At 38.4% G+C, this 17,139-nt stretch overlaps 1 protein-coding gene across 3 annotated transcripts in view; it reads left to right on the top strand.

The window, feature by feature from the left end:
• The window catches only part of PPIG (peptidylprolyl isomerase G), a 57,467-nt gene that overhangs the window by 19,363 nt on the left and 20,965 nt on the right, over nucleotides 1-17,139 (top strand). For 2 of the 3 annotated variants that reach the window (XM_032755453.2, XM_032755455.2), the window contains exons 2-9: nucleotides 2,698-2,750; nucleotides 3,077-3,153; nucleotides 3,238-3,312; nucleotides 5,104-5,211; nucleotides 6,476-6,520; nucleotides 8,037-8,124; nucleotides 13,814-13,843; nucleotides 13,935-14,074. In XM_032755453.2, coding sequence (XP_032611344.1) covers nucleotides 3,093-3,153; nucleotides 3,238-3,312; nucleotides 5,104-5,211; nucleotides 6,476-6,520; nucleotides 8,037-8,124; nucleotides 13,814-13,843; nucleotides 13,935-14,074 — 547 coding nt within the window. In that variant the 5' untranslated portion in view covers nucleotides 2,698-2,750; nucleotides 3,077-3,092. Of the gene's footprint in view, nucleotides 1-2,697; nucleotides 2,751-3,002; nucleotides 3,154-3,237; nucleotides 3,313-5,103; nucleotides 5,212-6,475; nucleotides 6,521-8,036; nucleotides 8,125-13,813; nucleotides 13,844-13,934; nucleotides 14,075-17,139 lie in introns of all 3 variants that reach the window. The other variant, XM_058441297.1, reaches the window with a different exon arrangement.

The raw sequence follows: 17,139 nt of genomic DNA, 5'->3' as shown, positions 1-17,139 counted from the left end.
GCTCACTGCAAGCTCCGCCTCCCGGGTTCACGCCATTCTCCTACTTCAGCCTCTCCCAGTAGCTGGGACTACAGGCGCCCGCCACCATGCCCGGCTAATTTTTTTTTTTTGTATTTTTAGTAGAGACGGGGTTTCACCATGGTCTCGATCTCCTGAGCTCGTGATCCGCGCGCCTCAGCCTCCCAAAGTGCTGGGATTACAAGCGTGAGCCACCGCACCCGGCCAGTGCCATATAGCATTAAATAGCATTTTATACCGTAATTTGTTCAGTTTCTCCCCTATTGTAAGATATTTTGAGTGTTTCCATTTTTTTTATTGTTACTGCAATTTTGCATTCTCACTTAATGCCTATCCTGTCACATTTATTCATTCATTTAATAAATACTGATTTCTTGTCATATGCCAAGCACTGTTTGAGCACTAAGAATTGAGAAGGGAGTAAGACTGAAAATTCAGTTTTATCACATCATGGAATTTATATTCTAGTGAGAGACGATGGATATAAAATTGAATACCAATTAGCAATAAATGCTTGGAAGAAAAATAAAGCAGAATAAGAGGATGTAAAGTGTTAGGAGGATGAGAGCTCCTTTATTGAATACAGTAGACTAGGAATGGGCCTCTATGAGAAAGTGATACTTGAGCAACAAGGGGATGAACCATGTGAAGATGGTTTGAGAGCATTCCAGGTGGAGGGAACAGCAAATGTAAAGGAACTGATGAAAGAGTAGGCTGTTGGGTGGCAGTCGGGGGGAACAAGCAAGATACCAATATAGTTGAAATAAAGTGAGGAAAATATTAGAAGATGTTAGGAAATGAAAGTTGAGGAAAATGTCTAGAGGTGAACAGGAGCGAAAATATTTAGAGCTGTATAATTGAAATTACAGTAGCCACAGGCCACATGTGCTTTTTGAGCACTTGAAATGTGGCTAGTCTAAATTGAGATATGCTTCAAGGATAAAATACACACTGGATTTCCAAAGACTTGTACAAAAAAAAAAAAAATCTCGGTAACATTTTTTGTTTATTATATTTTGAAGTGGTAATAGTTTGGACGTACAAGTTGAACATCACTAATCTGAAAATCTGAGGTACGAAATGGAAACTTTTTGAGCATCACAATTGAAAATTTCACACATAAGTACTTAATACAAACTTTGTTTCATGCACAAAATTATTTTTTAAATTTTATAAAATTACACATACAATTCAGGCTATATGCATAAGGTATGTTTGAAATATAAATGAATTTTGTGTTTAAACTGTGTCCCATCCCCAGGATATCTCGTGTATGCAAATATTCCAAAATTCAAAAAAAATCTGAAACACTTCTGGTCCCAAGCATTTCCTATAAAGGATATTCAATCTGTACATACTGAGTTAAATAGAATATATTAAAATTAGCCTGTTTTTTGTTTGATTGTTTGAGACTGAGTCTCGCTCTGTCCCCCAGGCTGGAGTGCAGTGGTGCAGTCTTGGCTCACTGCAACCTCTACCTCCCGGGTTCAAGCAATTCTTCTGCCTCAGCCTCCTGAGTAGCTGGGATTACAGGCACCCACCACCGCAGCCAGCTAATTTTTGTATTTTTAATAGAGATGGGGTTTCACAATGTTGGTCAGGCTGGTCTCAAACTCCTGACCCTGATCCGCCCACCTCAGCCCCTCAAAGTGCTGGGATTACAAGCGTGAGCCACCGCACCCAGCCCAAAATTAGCCTGTTTTTGTTTGTCAAAATGTGGCTACTGAAAAATTTTATACCTGGGTGGCTCATGTTTTTATTGAGCAGTGCTGGTCTAGAGCCTTAAAATCCATGCTAAAACTTTTCAGATGAGTGGTAAGATAGTTTTAGGCAGGAGAAGGATATGATAAGATTGTTTTAAAAGAATCATTCCACCCTGGCTATTTTGTGGAGAAGAGGCAGTACAGAATTAGGAGTAAAATAAGAGAAACGAGTTAGGAGGCTATTGGAATAGCCTAGATAAGAAATGATAATGGTAAAGGTAATGAGAACTTTTGGGATAATTTTTGAAGCTAGAGCCAAATTACCTTCCTAATGGTTTGGATAATGAGGTATGAGGGAAAGTGGAACCGAAGATGACCCCCAGGTTTTCAGCCTCAGCAGCTGGCTTGGGCAATGATAATGTTTACTGAGTATTCAAGGAAATGGAGTTAGAAGATTAAAGAGTTTTGTCTTAGATATATTAATTATTTTTAATGAAGTAAATTTTTATTGAAATATAACATAGCATACATAGCATATGAAACTGTCATTTTTTGAGTCCATCATTTTGGATACTATTTACACTTAGTGCCTTTGTTTCTTCTACGCTTTACCTTACCCTATCATCTTCCACCAAGTATTACAATTCAGCATTTTAAGTCCTTAAAATAAATGCCTTATCAAAATAATGTCTGTTAAGTAATAGCTTTCTGTTATGGAAATAAAGCTGTTATACAGAGTATCTCTTTGGTATTTTTTGTGTCTATACTACATATCAGTAAAGGCTGTTGCTCATAATCAGAAAGTACCCTCATACGTAAAATTGAATGTTGTGCTTTTACTCAAAATGTAAATCTACCACATACACTATTTAACAATACCATACTGTTGTTAAAATACCCCACTTTTTCTTCTTACATGATTTTTGCTTCTTAAAAATCTCACATTTTAATCAGAACTCTCATTTTTGTTTTCTAGGAGCACAGGGATCAGTTGTCCTTGTTTTTTTTTGGTCTTTTCTTCATTTGAAGGTAATCTGCTTGTTGAGTTCACTAATCATACAGAGTAAATACAATTTTCTGTTTGGGCTATTAATCTATATTCCGGTTGATAAATAGAAAGTTGATTACGTAATAATGGTTAAGGCTTAACTTTCAAGTCTTTTCTAGTTGCTTCACAAAATGCAATCTAATCTCTAAAAAGAAAGCACTAATAATCCATGTGATTTACCTCATAGAAATAAATATCAAAATAAATTCAAACTTTCTAATTTCGTTTCACAGAATTTTTTTCCAGAAATTTGTGAAAGATCTTTGCTATTTTAGTCTGCTTGTCTGAAACTGTATTTTACTCATAGATTAAGTATTGGAGCCATGGGAATAAAGGTTCAACGTCCTCGATGTTTTTTTGACATTGCCATTAACAATCAACCTGGTAAGAATATTAGTTGACATTTATAAATGGGTGTTTAATATTTTAAATTAGTAAAGAAATTTAATCAACTACCTTCTTTTTCAGCTGGAAGAGTTGTCTTTGAATTATTTTCTGATGTGTGCCCCAAAACATGCGAGAACTTTCGTTGTCTTTGTACAGGTTTGTTCACGTTTTCAACTGCCCTTACAGTAGTCTCAGTTGACTATGGCTTGCTTGTTTGCTTGCTTGCTTTTTTTTGTTTTGTTTTGTTTTTTTGTTGTTGTTGTTTAAAGAGACAGGATCTTGCAACGTTGTCCAACTGGACTAGAACTCCTGGGTTCATCAGTCCTTACACATAAGCGTCCTCAGCTGGGATACAGGTGTGAGCTACCACACCTGGCATAGCTTGCTTTAATTTTTTATTTACTCTATTTTAGATTGCTCCATGCATATTACTTCTTTTAACATGAAGATTACACAGCAGTGACTAGGGCATGGAAGTAATTCTTAGAAATATTATGTTATGGCTGGGTGGCCGGGCATGGTGGCTCATGCCTGTAATCCCAGCACTCTGGGAGGCCGAGGGGGGTGGATCACGAGGTCAGGAGTCCGAGATGAGCCTGGCCAAGATGGTGAAACCCCGTCTCTACTAAAAATATAAAAATTAGCCGGATGTGGTGGCGCACGCCTGTAGTCCCAGCTACTTGGGAGGCCGAGGCAGGAGAATCGCTTGAACCTGAGAGGCAGAGGTTGCGGTGAGTCGAGATCGTGCCATTGCACTCCAGCCTGAGCTACAAGAGTGAGCCTCCCATCTAAAAAAAAAAAAGAGAAAAGAAATATTGTGGCTGGGCATGGTGGCTCACACCTGTAATCCCAGCACTTTGGGAGGCCGAGGTGGGTGGATCACTTGAGGTCAGGAGTTCAAGACAATCCTGGCCAACATGGTAAAACCCCGTCTCTACTAAAAATGCAAATAATTGGCCAGGCGTGGTGGCTCACGCCTGTAATCCCAGCACTTTTTGGAAGGCCAAGGCAGGCAGAGCACCTGATGTCAGGAGCTTGAGACCAGCCCGGCAAACATAGTGAAACCTCATCTCTACTGAAAATACAAAAATTAGCCAGGCGTGGTAGTGGGTGCCTGTAATCCCAGCTACTCGGGAGGCTGAGGCAGGAGAATCACTTGAACCCTAGATGGAGGTTGCAGTGAGCCGAGATCGTGCCATTGCTCTCCAGCCTGGGCAACAAGAGTGAAACTCCGTCTCAAAAAAATAAATAACAAAAAATCAGCCGGGCATGATGGTGTGCGCCTGTAGTCCCAGCTACTCTGGAGGCTGAGGTGGGAGATTCACTTGAGCCCAGGAGGCGGAGGTGGCAGTGAGCCAAGATCACTCCACTGCACTCCAGCCTGGGCGACAAGAGTGAGACCCTGTCTCAATTAAAAAAATAGAGGCCAAGTGTGGTGGCTCATGCCTGTAATCCCAGCAGTTTGGGAGGCCAGGGTGGGTGGATCACTTGAGGTCAGGAACTTTGAGACCAGCCTGGCCAACATGGTGAAATTCCGTCTCTACTAAAAAAAAATTAGCCGGGTGTGGTGGCAGGCGCCTGTAATCCCAGCCACTCGGGAGGCCGAGGCGGGAGAATCACTTGAACCCAGGAGGCGGAGGTTGCAGTGGGCCAAGATCGTGCCACCACACTGTAGCCTAGGTGACAGAGCTAGACTCTGTCTCAAAAGAAAAAACCCAAAACCAAATATTAGTTGTAATGGTATATTATCTGAGAGTGATTTCTACATTCTCCAGAAATATGCGGGTGATTTTTTAAATGAATTTTTTAAAAAAATTCCTGAAAGGAATGAAAATATGATTTTTTTTAAGTCTGCAAGGTTCAAGAGAGGCATATTTTACATTTATTTTGCTTTCATACTACTTTGATTTCCTTTCTATTAAATGTCCTAATTTTTTATCTCTATAGGTGAAAAGGGGACCGGGAAATCAACTCAGAAACCATTACATTATAAGAGTTGTCTCTTTCATAGAGTTGTCAAGGATTTTATGGTTCAAGGTGGTGACTTCAGTGAAGGTGAGATTTGGAAAAATCGTGTATTATTTTCCGTTAAATATCACAGATCTCAAAGTTAGACAAGCCTCTAGAAGTTTTAGTCCAATGTTCTTGTTACTCTCACTCCATTTAATCTTTGGTCAATTAGAAGTACTCATAGAAATATGTAAAAGAGGGAAGCTCATAGGTTGGGCGTGGTGGCTCACGCCTGTAATCCCAGCACTTTGGGAGGCCAAGGTGGGCGGATCATGAGATGAGTAGTTCGAGACCAGCCTGGCCAACATGATGAAATCCTGCCTCTACTAAAAATACAAAAATTTGCCGGCCATGATGGCGCGTGCCTGTAGTCCCAGCTACTCGAGAGGCTGAGGCAGGAGAATTGCTTGAACCCGAAAGGTGGAGGTTGCGGTGAGCCAAGACTGCGCCACTGCACTCCAGCCTGAATGACAGAGCGAGACTCTGTCTCAAAAAAAAAAAAAAGAAGGAAGCTCATAGAAAATAATTTTGCCTTTGACACATGAATTTCAGAAATAGGCTTCTGGATACAAAACAGAACACTGCATTCATCTCAGTAATCTGTCAAGTGTATGTGTTTGATTTTGTCACAAGTGGTAATCCTTACTACAATGAAATTTTTATTTTTTTATTGTAAAAATATCAAAACTGTAGTTTCGGCTGGGCGTGGTGGCTCACGCTTGTAATCCCAGCACTTTGGGAGGCCGAGGCGGGCGGATCACGAGGTCAGGAGATCGAGACCATCCTGGCTAACACAGTGAAACCCCGTCTCTACTAAAAATACAAAAAATTAGCCGGGCGAGGTGGCAGGCGCCTGTAGTCCCAGCTACTGGGGAGGCTGAGGCAGGAGAATGGCGTGAACCCCAGGGGGCGGAGCCTGCAGTGAGCCGAGGTCGCGCCACTGCACTCCAGCCTGGGCGACAGCGAGACTCTGTCTCAAAAAAAAAAAAAAAAAACTGTAGTTTTAAAAAACTTTGAAAAAAAATGTTAACCTGTTGCAAGACCTGCATAATCATAATTAGAATCTGAAAGTTCTTTTTTTAATATATTTTAATAGTCTTTGTCACATTCTTACTATCATAGCATAGAGGAAAGAAAGTAATTTGGGACCTTGTCATTATTGACATTAATATCTTTTATGATTTGCTGCAATCCTCAAATATTGTTAATTCAAAATTATTTGAAAATCTACAAGAAGTATTTTGTTTAGGTATCACCTTTGAGGAGCTTACTGTCTTGAGAGTTATAAGAGTATGTTTTTCATTTTTAGGAAATGGACGAGGAGGGGAATCTATCTATGGAGGATTTTTTGAAGGTAAAAATGTTTACATTTATATTATGTTTTAAATATTTTCTCTTTTATTCTGTTTTATTCTCTATGGAATCAATAACATTATTCATTAAAGGGTGTACTAATGTCTAGCTGCCTTCAACTAATCTGAAGTTTAATTTTCTGGTAAAAAATTGCTTTTTATAAAGATGGGTGTTTTTTCTTCTTAGGACATTTTTACAACATGATTTGAAAGGGTTTCAATGATCTGTACTTAATTCTTAGAATTTTAATGCTAGAATAGGAACTTCCGTAGATCAATCTTAACTTTTATTAAAGGAGATTCAGCAATATTTCTTACAACATCCAAATTTTAGGTCATTTTTTCTATGAAAATTTTTAAAAATATCTTTGATATTCTAAAATTTGACTATAATATTTTCCAAAAATTTAAGTTTTCTTGCGGGAATTTTTTTGTTGATGTGAAGACCATTTGGAAAACTATAAGCATATTTAATGTGGAAATAATGTAATATTTTTCATCTTTCACTTTTGACATTTAATGAAATTTTGTTTAAAATTCTACATGATTTGTTCTTAATATTCTAACTCAAGATTGGAAAACAAGTTCCTCCTTTTGTGGTAAGTGATGCTATGGCAGAGGTTAAGTTAATGATTCCAGACTAAATAATACTATGTGTGCCTCTCTGTGCTCAGAAATGAAACAGGTGAAATGTAAAAGAATCTAATCTGGACTCTCTCACTTTTTTTTTTTTAGAGATGGCATCTCACTGTGTTGCCCAGGCTGGAGTGCAGTGGCTTTACATGGGTGTGATCATAGTGCACTTTAGGTTCAAGCTCCTGAGCTCCAGTGATCCTCCTGCTTCAATCTCCTGAGTAGCTAGGACTACAGCCACACACCACTGTGCTCAGCTGTTTCTTGCTTTTTAAAGATAGTTTCATTTTTTAATTTAAATAAAGTGTTATCTTTTCCAAAAATTGTGAAGGACAAATATAAATGGAAAGGAAGGGGATTGAGATAATATTTGGGTTTTATAAGCAAATAATAGAAAATTAATAATATTTGAATCTTGAAAAGATGAGAGGGGAGGCCGGGCACGGTGACTCACGCCTGTAATCCCAGCACTTTGGGAGGCCGAGGCGGGCGGATCACGAGGTCAGGAAATCGAGACCATCCTGGCTAACACGGTGAAACCCCGTCTCTACTAAAAATACAAAAATTAGCTGGGCATGGTGGCGGGCGCCTGTAGTCCCAGCTACTGGGGAGGCTGAGGCAGGAGAGTGACATGAACCTGGGAGGCAGAGCTTACAGTGAGCCGAGATTGCACCACTGCACTCCAGCCTGGGCGACAGAGCAAGACTCCGTCTCAAAAAAAAGAGAGGGGAAATTGATTCATATTTGATTCTCTTCTTTCATAACCTAACTTTGTTATCTAAGTAAGTTGTGTATGGCACTAAATAATACATCAGATGTGAATAGAAGTGAAAATGAATTTTTTTGGAGGTTATACCTATAACTGAAAACTTTACTTCTCTATAGACGAGAGTTTTGCTGTTAAACACAACAAAGAATTTCTCTTGTCAATGGCCAACAGAGGGAAGGATACAAATGGTTCACAGTTCTTCATGTAAGTATTTATTATCTGATCATTTAAAACATCCCATTTTTGGGCCGGGCACGGTGGCTCACGCCTGTAATCCCAGCACTTTGGGAGGCTGAGGTGGGCGGATCACGAGGTCAGGAGATCGAGACCATCCTGGCTAACACGGTGAAATCCCGTCTCTACTAAAAAATACAAAAAAATTAGCTGGGCATGGTGTCGGACACCTGTAGTCCCAGCTACTCGGGAGGCTGAGGCAGGAGAATGGCGTGAACCCGGGAGGAGGAGCTTACAGTGAGCTGAGATTGCGCCACTGCACTCCAGCCTGGGTGACAGAGTGAGATTCTGTCTGAAAAAGAAAAAAAAAAAAAAATCCCATTTTTGGTGTGTCATTTCTCTGTGTGCCTGCCATTGATTACTAATAAATAGGAGAGGAATCTATGAGGGAGGGAATTGTTGAAGGAAAGGGAACAAATAATTGATTTTTTTGTTGTTGTTTTTGAGACAAGGTCTTGCTCTGTCACCCAGGTGAGTGCAGTGGTGCAATCATGGCTCACCACAGCCTTGACCTCCTTGGCTTAAGCAATCCTCCCCACCTCAGCCTTTCGAGTAGGTGGGACTACAGGTGTGTGCCACCACACCTGGCTAATTTTTTAATTTTTTTGTAGAGACGGGGTCTGCCTGCGTTGCCCAGGCTGGACTCCAGGCTGGGATTTACACACGTGAGCTATGGCACCTGGCCAAAATTGTTGAAGAGGGAAAATTGTTATAGAGGGGAAGTTAAATTGTTCTGCTAATGTTTTGAAATAATGGAGACTTGTCAAGAGAACACAGGAGCCAGGTTAAAGGTTTCCCACTAGCCAAATTAGGATAATTTGAGCATCAAAATAAATAACAGTAATATCAGTTTATGGTCAAATAGGAACCAGGAGTCTACACTGATATAAATAAATGATTAAATAATGAGAGAGAAGGGAAGCTGTTCCCTTATTAGAATGTCAACTAATAAATTTAAAAGGAATGGTGGAGTTAGAAAAATCACCATTTTGTAATCATCACAGTAATGACTGACTCAGGCAAGAATCTTCTATTGATGCTAAATTTAGAGGGGTGATTTCAGTGAGAAACTAGATGTTTACACAGAGTATTTCTCCATAAATTACTTAATTACAAAGAATAAAATGCAGTCAGTTCTCACTATTCATAGATTCTGTATTTGTGAATTCACCTTCTCGCTAAAATTTATTTGTAACCTCCAAATGCTAAGGATTTCCAATTCCGACTACAAAAAAAATTGTGACCAGGCCTGTTGTCAGTAATGCCTATTTTTTTAATCCTGTCTTATGGGTATAGGTTTGTTCTCTTCAGTAGCCTTGAGATCTCTTGGTCTGTGAGGAATTTAATCTGTCAGCACCATGTGGATTATTCTGTCATTTCCCTATTCCATATTTGTTAACTCTTTAACGGTGAGAAATCTGGCGCCTGATTATCTTCAACATTTCTGCTCTTTATTGATTCCTAGAATGAACAGTTGCCATCTCATACTGCTGTAAAGAGGAACCAACTAACTAGAGTTCACTATTTCTTTATCCTTATTTTTGTTTTTAGACTGAGTGTAGGTAGTTAAACACCAAGTTTAAAAGTGACTTAAATTAGTTCTTTTTTGGTTTGGCTTTGTGATTCACTCAAAATGTGTTAGGTTTATTCCTTTCTGGTTATATTTCATTTTGTTCTCCTTCCTACCTAGTTTTGATATTTTTTTTTTTTTTGCATTTTTTAAGTTTATGAAATAGTAACATTTCCAAAGTCAAAACAAAAAGAATACTGTGAAGTGTCTCTCTCACCCAGCCCTTCCACTCCATTCCCATTTCCTTGTTTTTTTCACCCCAGTTCCATCTATCCATGTTAATAACCAACCTGATTTCCAGTTTATCTTCCTGTATTTCCATTTGTAAACATAAACAAATACATGTATACATTTTCCCACTTTCCCTTTCTTACACTGTAGATGGCACACCATGTATACTGTTTCACTCTTCACTTAGCAGTATATCCTTAAAACACTCCATAACAGTTTATAAAGATCATTCTTATTCTTTTTTGCAGCTGCATAGTACTCTATTGTTTGTGTATACCATAGTTTATTCAACCGTTTGCCCATAATATGGATCTCTGATTTTCTTTTTAAACAAAACGACTTATGGCTGGGTGCAGTGGCTCATGCCTGTAATCCCAGCACTTTGGGAAGCCGAGGCGGGTGGATCACTTGAGGTCAGGTGTTCGAGACCAGCCTGGCCAACATGGTGAAACCCAGTCTCTACTAAAATACAAAAATTAGCTGGGTGTGGTTGTGGGCGCCTGTAATCCCAGCCACTCAGGAGGCTGAGGCAGAAAGCTGGAGGTTGCAGTGAGCCAGGGTCGTGCCACTACACTCCAGCCTAGGCTACAGAGCAAGACTCCATCTCAGAAACAAACAAATAAATAAAACAACTTATAATTACCTCTTCATTGTAAAAAAAAAAAAAAAAAAAAAAAAGCACAGATAAGACACACACAAAAATCCCATCCCCAGAGCATCTTTCTGTGCATTAAAAATGTTTGTAGAGTGTTGTTCTGTAGTCAACTTTTGGCTATAATATAAATCTCTGCACATCACTAAATATTAGCTTTTTAATGGCTACATGTTAATCTCTTGTTTGAATGTACTATGCATTATTAATCTTATTTTGGGACATTTGGTTTGCCTTTTGTTTTTCAAACTGCTCCAGTGAACATTGTTGTGCCTATCATTTGATGCAGTTTTAATATTTAAGTTTACTTAATGAACTATTTACACATTTTTAAGCCTTTCCATGTATATTGTTATGTTGATTTTCAAAAGGAAAGGATAGTTTACTGTAGCACCAGTAGTATGTAAATGCTAATTTCACCACATTCTCAACAGAGTATTATAATTTATTTTCCTCTTTTAAATAAAATCTTTCCTGTGCTAACCAAAACTCCTGTGTTAAGTTCATATAGTCCTTCATATATATATTCTCAGAATCTTCCCTCTAAATGTTGGTTACTCCTTATATCTTCCTATTTCATGGGTAACTCTTCTTCTGTGTTCTGTTTTTTAAAGGAAATAACTTCAATTTTTAGAGAGCTTCAGTCTTAAAAATTTTTTTTGTGCTATAACATATAGAAGATTTGCCATTTGAACCATTTGTAAGCCTACAATTCAGTCTTGTTTATAGCTATTTATTTATTTATTTGAGACAGAGTCTTGCTCTGTTGCCCAAGCTAGAGTGCAGTGGCACAATCATAGCTCACTGCGGCCTCAAGCTCCTAGGCTCAAGTGATTCTACCACCTCAGCCTCCCAAAGTGCTGGGATTATAGGTGTGAGCCACTGGGCCTAGTGAGTCATGTGTATTCACAGTGTTGTACAGCCATCACCACTATTTCCAGAATTGTTTCATTGTTGCAGAGACTCTCTACCATTTCCCCTTTCCGCCAATCCCTGGTAACCTCTATGAATTTGCCTGTTCCGGATATTTTATTTAAGTGGAATCCCACAATTTTTGTCCTTTTGTATCTGGCTTGTTTCACTTAAAAAATGTTTCCAAGGTTTATTTATATTGTAGCATGTATCAGAACTCCATTTTTTTTTTTTTTTTTTTTTTTTTTTTGAGACAGAGTCTTGCTGTGTTGCCCATCCTGGAGTGCAGTATCTCGGCTCACTGCAAGCTGCACCTCCTGGGTTCATGCCATTCTCCTGCCTCAGCCTCCTGAGTAGCTGGGACTACAGGCGCCCGTCACCCTGCCTGGCTAATTTCTGTATTTTTAGTAGAGACAGGGTTTCACCGTGTTAGCCAGGATGGTCTTGATCTCCTGACCCCGTGATCCGCCCGCCTTGGCCTCCCAGAGTGCTGGGATTACAGGCGTGAGCCACTGCACCCGGCATGAAGTCCATTTTTTTTATGACTGTGTAATATTCCACTATATGTATATACCACATTTTTTGATTCATCTGTTAGTGGACATTTGACTTGTTTTCACATTTTGGCTATTGTGAATACTGCTGCAGTGAGCATTGGCATTTGAGTTTCTTTTTTTAGTTCTTTTGAATATATACCTAGGAGTGAATTGGTGGGTTATATGCTAATACTCTGTTTAGCTTTTTGAGGAACTTCCATACTGTGTTCCATAGTGGTTGCACCATTCTACATTCCCATTAGCAATGTACAGGAGTTATTATTTTTCCACATCCTTGCCCAGCACACTTATTTGCCACTCTGTGTGTATCTGTAAATTACCATGAAAGCACCACAAGCTGTAATTTTTTAGTTTGGGGATTACAAATAAGTTTTAGCGAGCAGGCAGACTTGCAAATAAAGTTATCAGTGAAGTGAGGATCAACTCTATCTAAATGCAAATCATATATATACATTGTGACTGTAACATGTTATATGAATACACATAGTTACACCTAGGTTTTTACATTTCTAGGTGATTTTAGTGAGTTGAAGTGAGCATAGTGTTACAATGAGGAAACAATAGCAGGTCATTAATAATTAGGTAAACCTAAAAATTCAGCTATATGTTATAATTTTTTCAGTGGTATTGTACATGCTTTAACCAAAGATTAGCATAAATTATGCTCTTTTTTTCAAATTTCTAATAGCTTTTTGATAAGGTTTTTTAAAAATAACAAATCTTATAAAATGCTAATCTTTAATTTTCATGCCAGTGTTTTTAGTACATATTCAAGTAGCAACCTTTTTACCTACATAGCTTTAAGGTTGATGGTGGGGGGTGGGATTTTTAAAAAATAACTTCATTTGCCAAAAAATGCTTATTTTAATTTTTTTTCCCAACTCTTAATCCAGATCTCTTGTAGCTAATTAAAAAACTTGTAAACACTCATCGGGGCACAGTGACTCATACTTGTAATCCCAGAACTTTGAAAGGTCAAAGTGGGAGGATCGCTTGAACCCAGGTTTGAGACCAGCCTGGGCAACATAGTGAGACCTGTCTCTACAAAAATACAAAAATTAGCCTGGCATGCACCTGTAGTCCCAGCTACTCGGGGTGCTGAGGCAGGAGGATAGCTTGAGCCCAGAATGTTGAGGATGCAGTGAACCAAGGTTGTGCCAATGCACTGCAGCCTGGACAACAGCATGAGACCCTGTCTCTAAACCAAAAAAATAAAAACAAAAAAAACTTTTAAACACGATATGAACCATTTCTGTTCAAGTCCAACAGTATATGTCTGAGGACCATAAGAATATAGCCCGTGCTTAACTGTTTAAAATGTTAAGATTGAAAAGCATTATTGTTAAACTCAAACACTGGTGGAATAGTTTCATAAATTTTGATATGTCTACATGTAGAACATTACACAATTATGACTATTCAGTAAGAACTCAAGTGCAAGAAACATGAATGGATAGAAATAACACTGAAATGTCTATTTTAGTTACATAAAAGTTTTCAGCAGTAAGTAGGTATTGCTTTTATAATTAGAACAAGCTTGATAAATACATTATGTGGAAAGCATTTTGCCTTCTGTTCTACTTAAGATTGAGGAAATATGATCATATTAAGATAGCAGTTGATGTCTTTGTTTTCAACTTTGTTTCCAATACAGTTATTTTCTTTTTCTTTTTAGAGATGCTAACTTTGTTTTTCTCTGACTTTGTTTTTATTATTCTATCTGATGACTTCCGAAAGAACAACGAAACCAACTCCTCATTTAGATGGGTAAAGATTATTTTATTTATTTTACAACCTGTTTTAAATTAACCTTGAAATAAGAAGCTTTTATTTAATAATTTTTTGCTTGACACTTTAGGCATCATGTTGTTTTTGGACAAGTAATCTCTGGTCAAGAAGTTGTAAGAGAGATTGAAAACCAGAAAACAGATGCAGCTAGCAAACCGTTTGCGGAGGTACGGATACTCAGTTGTGGAGAGCTGATTCCCAAATCTAAAGGTAAAAATGAAGTACATATTTCTGAGAATACTTACACATACAAAATAAGCAGAGACACTCTAAGTAGTTGACATGAAATTCATACTCAAGCTGATATAAAAATGAGCTTTTTGTTTTAAAATGTATTTCTATGCTTTTATTTTTTACTTTTTTAAGTTGACAAAACTTGTGTATTCTTACTGTGAACAATATGATGTTTTGAAGTATGTATATGTTGTGGAATGGCTAAATTGAGCTAATTAACATTTATTGCCTCATAATTACCCCTTTTTGTGGTGAGAAGAACGCTTAAAATCTTAGTGGTTTTTTGTTTTGTTTTGTTTTTTGAGACAGCGTCTCACTCTGTCACCCAGGCTGGAGTGCAGTGGCATGATCTTGGCTCATTGCAACCTCCGATTCCCGGGTTCAAGCAATTCTCCTGCCTTAGCCTCCCAAGTAGCTGGGACTACAAGCGCCCACCACCACACCTAGCTAACTTTTGTATTTTTAGTGGAGACGGGGTTTCACCATATTGGTCAGGCTGGTCTCGAACTCCTGACCTTGTGATCCGCCTGCCTCGGCCTCCCAAAGTGCTGTGATTACTGGTGTGAGCCACTGCACCCGGCCAGTGATTTTCAATAATACAGTACTTTGTTATTAGCTATAGTCATCATGTTATACAGTAGAATTCTTGAACTCATTCCTCTGAGCTAACTGAAATTTTATATCCTTTACCAACATTTGTCCAACACATTTCCTTCTCTAATCCCATGGGAACCACCATTCTTCTTTCTACTTCTGTGACTTCAACGTTTTTAGATTCCACATGTAAGTGAGATCATATGGTATTCGTCCTTTTGTGCCTGGCTTATTTCATATAACATAACTTCCTCTGGGTTCATTCATGTTGCTCCAGATGACAGGCTGAATAGTATTCCATTGTGTATATAAACCACATTTTTAAAAAATCCGTTCATCTATTGGTGGAAACAGGTCAATTCAGTATCTTAGCTATTGTGAATAATGCAGCAGTGAACATGAGAGTGCAGATATCTCTTCAACACACTGATCTCATTTCCTTTGGATATATACCCAGTAGTGGGATTTCTGGATCATATGGAAGTTCTATTTTTAATTTTATTTTTATTATTATACTTTAAGTTCTGGGATACATGTGCAGAACATGCCGGTTTATTACATAGGTATACACGTGCCATGGTGATTTGCTGAACCTATCAGCCCGTCATCTACATTAGGTATTTCTGCTAATGCTATTCCTCCCCTAGACCCCCCACCCACAGATAGACCCTGGTGTGTGATGTTCCTCTCCGTGTGTACATGTGTTCTCATTGTTCAACTTCCACTTTTGAGTGAGAACATGCAGTGTTTGGTTTTCTGTTCCTGTGTTAGTTTGCTGAGAATGATGATTTCCAGCTTAATCCATGTCCCTGAAAAGGATATGAACCCATCCTTTTTTATGGCTGCATAGTATTCCATGGTGTATATGTGCCACATTTTCTTTATCCTGTCTATCATTGATGGGCATATGGGTTGGTTCCAAGTCTTTGCTATTTTGAATAGTGCTGCAGTAAACATATGTGTGTATGTGTCTTTATAGAATGATTTATAATCTTTTGGATATATATCCAGTAATGGGATTGCTGTGCCAAATGGTATTTCTGGTTCTAGATCCTTGAGGAATCGCCACACTGTCTTCCACAATGGTTGAGCTAATTTACACTCCCACCAACAGTGTAACAGTGTTCCTGTTTCTCCACATCCTCTCCAGCATCTGTTGTTTCCTGACTTTTTAATGATTGCCATTCTAACTGGCGTGAGATGGTATCTCATTTTGGTTTTGATTTGCTTTTCTCTAATGACCAGTGATGTTGAGCTTTTTTCTTTTCGTGTTTGTTGGCCACATAAATGTCTTCTTTTGAGAAGTGTCTGTTCGTATCCTTTGCCCACTTTTTGATGGGGTGGTTTGTTTTTTTCTTGTAAATTTGTTTAAGTTCTTTGTAGATTCTGGATATTAGCCCTTTGTCAGATGGATAGATACCAAAAATGTTCTCCCATTCTGTAGGTTGCCTGTTCACTCTGATGATAGTTTCTTTTGCTATCTTTAAACTGCTATCTTTAAAGTGCAGAAGCTCTTTAGTTTAATTAAATCCCATTTGTCAATTTTGGCTTTTGTTGCCATTGCTTTTGGTGTTTTAGTCATGAAGTCTTTGCCCATGCCTATGTCCTGAATGGTATTGCCTAGGTTTTCTTCTAGGGTTTTTATGGTTTTAGGTCTTATGTTTAAGTCTTTAATCTATCTCTTGAGTTAATTTTTGTATAAGGTGTAAGGAAGGGGTCCAGTTTCAGTTTTCTGCATATGGCTAGCCAGTTTTCCCAACACCATTTACTAAATAGGAATCCTTTCCCTATTTCTTGTTTTTGTCAGGTTTGTCAAAGATCAGATGGTTGTAGATGTGTGGCCTTATTTCTGAGGCCTCTGTTCTGTTCCATTGGTCTATATATCCATTTTGGTACCAGTACCATGCTGTTTTGGTTACTGTAGCCTTGCAGTATAGTTTGAAGTCAGGTAGCGTGATGCCTCCAGCTTTGTTCTTTTTCCTTAGGATTGTCTTGGCTATACAGGCTCTTTTTTGGTTACATATGAAATTTAAAGCAGTTATTTTCTGATTCTGTGAAGAAAGTCAATTGTAGCTTGATGGAGATAGCATTGAATCTATAAATTACTTTGGGCAGTATGGCCATTTTCATGATATTGATTCTCCCTGTACATGAGCATGGAATGTTTTTCCATTTGTGTCCTCTCTTCTTTCCTTGAGCAGTGGTTTGTGTTCTCCTTGAAGAGGTCCTTCACATCCCATGTAAGTTGTGTTCCTAGGTATTTTATTCTCTTTGTAGCAATTGTGAGTGGGAGTTCACTCATGATTTGGCTCTCTGTTTGTCTGTAATTGGTGTATAGGAATGCTTGTGATTTTTGCACATTGATTTTGTATCCTGAGACTTTGCTGAATTTGCTTATCAGCTTAAGGAGATTTTGGGCTGAGACGATGGGGTTTTCCAAAGATACA

This window comes from Hylobates moloch, unplaced genomic scaffold (genome assembly GCF_009828535.3).
Source record: "Hylobates moloch isolate HMO894 unplaced genomic scaffold, HMol_V3 SCAFFOLD_1, whole genome shotgun sequence".
Lineage (NCBI taxonomy): Eukaryota > Metazoa > Chordata > Mammalia > Primates > Hylobatidae > Hylobates > Hylobates moloch.
This window is presented reverse-complemented; position numbering and strand designations above follow the sequence as displayed.